We start from the raw sequence: 1,740 nt of genomic DNA, 5'->3' as shown, positions 1-1,740 counted from the left end.
TTTGTGATGGAGTCTCGCTCTGTCTCCCAGGCTGGAATGCAGTGGAGTGATCTCAGTTCACTGCAACCTCTGCCTCCCAGGTTCAAGCGATTCTTTTGCCTCATCACCACGCCCATCTAATTTTTGTATTTTTAGTACAGATGGGGTTTCACCATGTTGGCCAGGATGATCTCGACCTTTTCACCTTGTGATCTGCCCACCTTGGCCTCCCAAAGTGCTGGGATTGCAGGCATGAGCCACTGCGTCTGGCCCTAATTTTTGTATTTTTAGTAGAGACAGGGAGGGTTTCCTCACCATGTTGGCCAGATTGGTCTCAAACTCTTGGCTTCAGGTGACCCACCTGCCTCGTCCTCCCAAAGTGCTGGGATTACAGGTGTGAGCCACCACAGCCAGCCTTTTTTTTTTTTTTTTCTGAGACAGGATCTCACTCTGTTGGAGTACAGTGGCGTGAGCACACCTCACTGCACCCTCAACCTCCTGGGCTGAAATGATTCTCCTCCCTCAGCCTTCTGAGTAACTAGGACCACAGGCCTGGGCCACCCACCACACCTGGCTAATTTTTAAATATTTTGTAGAGACATGATCTTAATGCGTTGCCTAGGCTGGCCTTGAACTCATGGGCTCAAGTGATCCCCTTGCCCCCAACTTCAGCCTCCCAAAGTGTTGGGATTACAGGCATGAGCCACTGCAGCCGGACTGTGTGTGCCCTTTGTAGGAGGAATGTTCATAAGCCCTCTCTGCTCCTGGAAGCATGAGCCCCAGCCCTGGTTTGGGCAACACAGGTGCCATAGGGACTTGATTTCCTCCCTTGGGGGTAGAGGCCTTCTCACCGCTCCGGCTCACTGCAGGACTGCCCCGCAGGTCTCCTTCCGCTACCATTGCCAGCTGTACTCCGAGTGGAGAAAGACGAACCAGAAAGTACGCCTGAAGATCCAGGAGGCCGACGGCCCTGAGGGCCCCCAGCATTCTCCGCTGGTGGCTGGACTCCTGAAGAAGGTGGCCGAGGAGACACCAGTGTGAAGGCTGGGCTCCCCAGGCCTTGCAGCAGAGACCCCAGAGGTAGCTGGCAATGCCCTGTCCTGTGGAAGGATGGAAACTGCCCAACACTTCCTGCACAGCCTGAATGCTTCTTAGGCCAAGAGACACCACGCAGAGCCGAGTCTGTGATCCTGTGTGATGATATTTTCAGGTTTTTTTTTTTTTTTTGCACACTGTTGTTCGTGTCAAGGACAGGTACACGGTCCTGAGCTCTGGATGGAGCAGGCACCCTGATCTCATGCTGAGGTCCACGTGGCACCTTCTGGGCCAGCAGCTGTGGCCAGTGTATCAAGGGCACCCTTAGAGCTGGAATGTTCCAGCAAGCTTCTTGCACTTCCCTGCACCTGGCAGGCTCACTTTCCTGGCACCCTCGACTTTCTATAAAAGTTGCATTCGTTTAAAAAACCCACCCCTGAATGAATAAAAGGAGCCCTGGCTGGACAAAATTGACCTGTCAGTTACGTTTCTGAAAGGCCTCAGTCACAGTGATGTGAAAGGCAATCAGTGACATAATTGCCAAAACTTGCAAGTAGAAAAGGTGTCACTCAATAGCTGAATGAATAAACAGTGGTGCTTCAAGATAATGAGATATTATTCAGTGCCAAAAAGAAATGAGGCTTGGTAAGGTAGCTCATGAACTGTAATCCCAGTACTTTGGGAGGCCGAAGTGGGGGGATCACTTGAGCCCAGGAGTTCCAGGCC

General features: G+C 52.1%; 1 protein-coding gene across 3 annotated transcripts in view; it reads left to right on the top strand.

Moving 5' to 3' along the window:
* MARCHF2 (membrane associated ring-CH-type finger 2) overlaps positions 1-1,485 on the top strand; it is a 22,437-nt gene extending 20,952 nt beyond the window's left edge. For all 3 annotated transcript variants that reach the window (XM_017500093.1, XM_017500090.1, XM_037728352.1), the window contains one exon: positions 862-1,485. In XM_017500093.1, the coding sequence (XP_017355582.1) occupies positions 862-1,020 (159 nt within the window). In that variant the 3' untranslated portion in view covers positions 1,021-1,485. The remainder of the gene's footprint in view (positions 1-861) is intronic.
* The last annotated feature ends 255 nt before the right edge of the window (positions 1,486-1,740 follow it).

The sequence above is a fragment of the Cebus imitator genome, unplaced genomic scaffold, assembly GCF_001604975.1.
Source record: "Cebus imitator isolate Cc_AM_T3 unplaced genomic scaffold, Cebus_imitator-1.0 Scaffold263, whole genome shotgun sequence".
Lineage (NCBI taxonomy): Eukaryota > Metazoa > Chordata > Mammalia > Primates > Cebidae > Cebus > Cebus imitator.
Note: the sequence above shows the minus strand (reverse complement) of the source record. Positions and strands in the feature narration are given on the sequence as shown.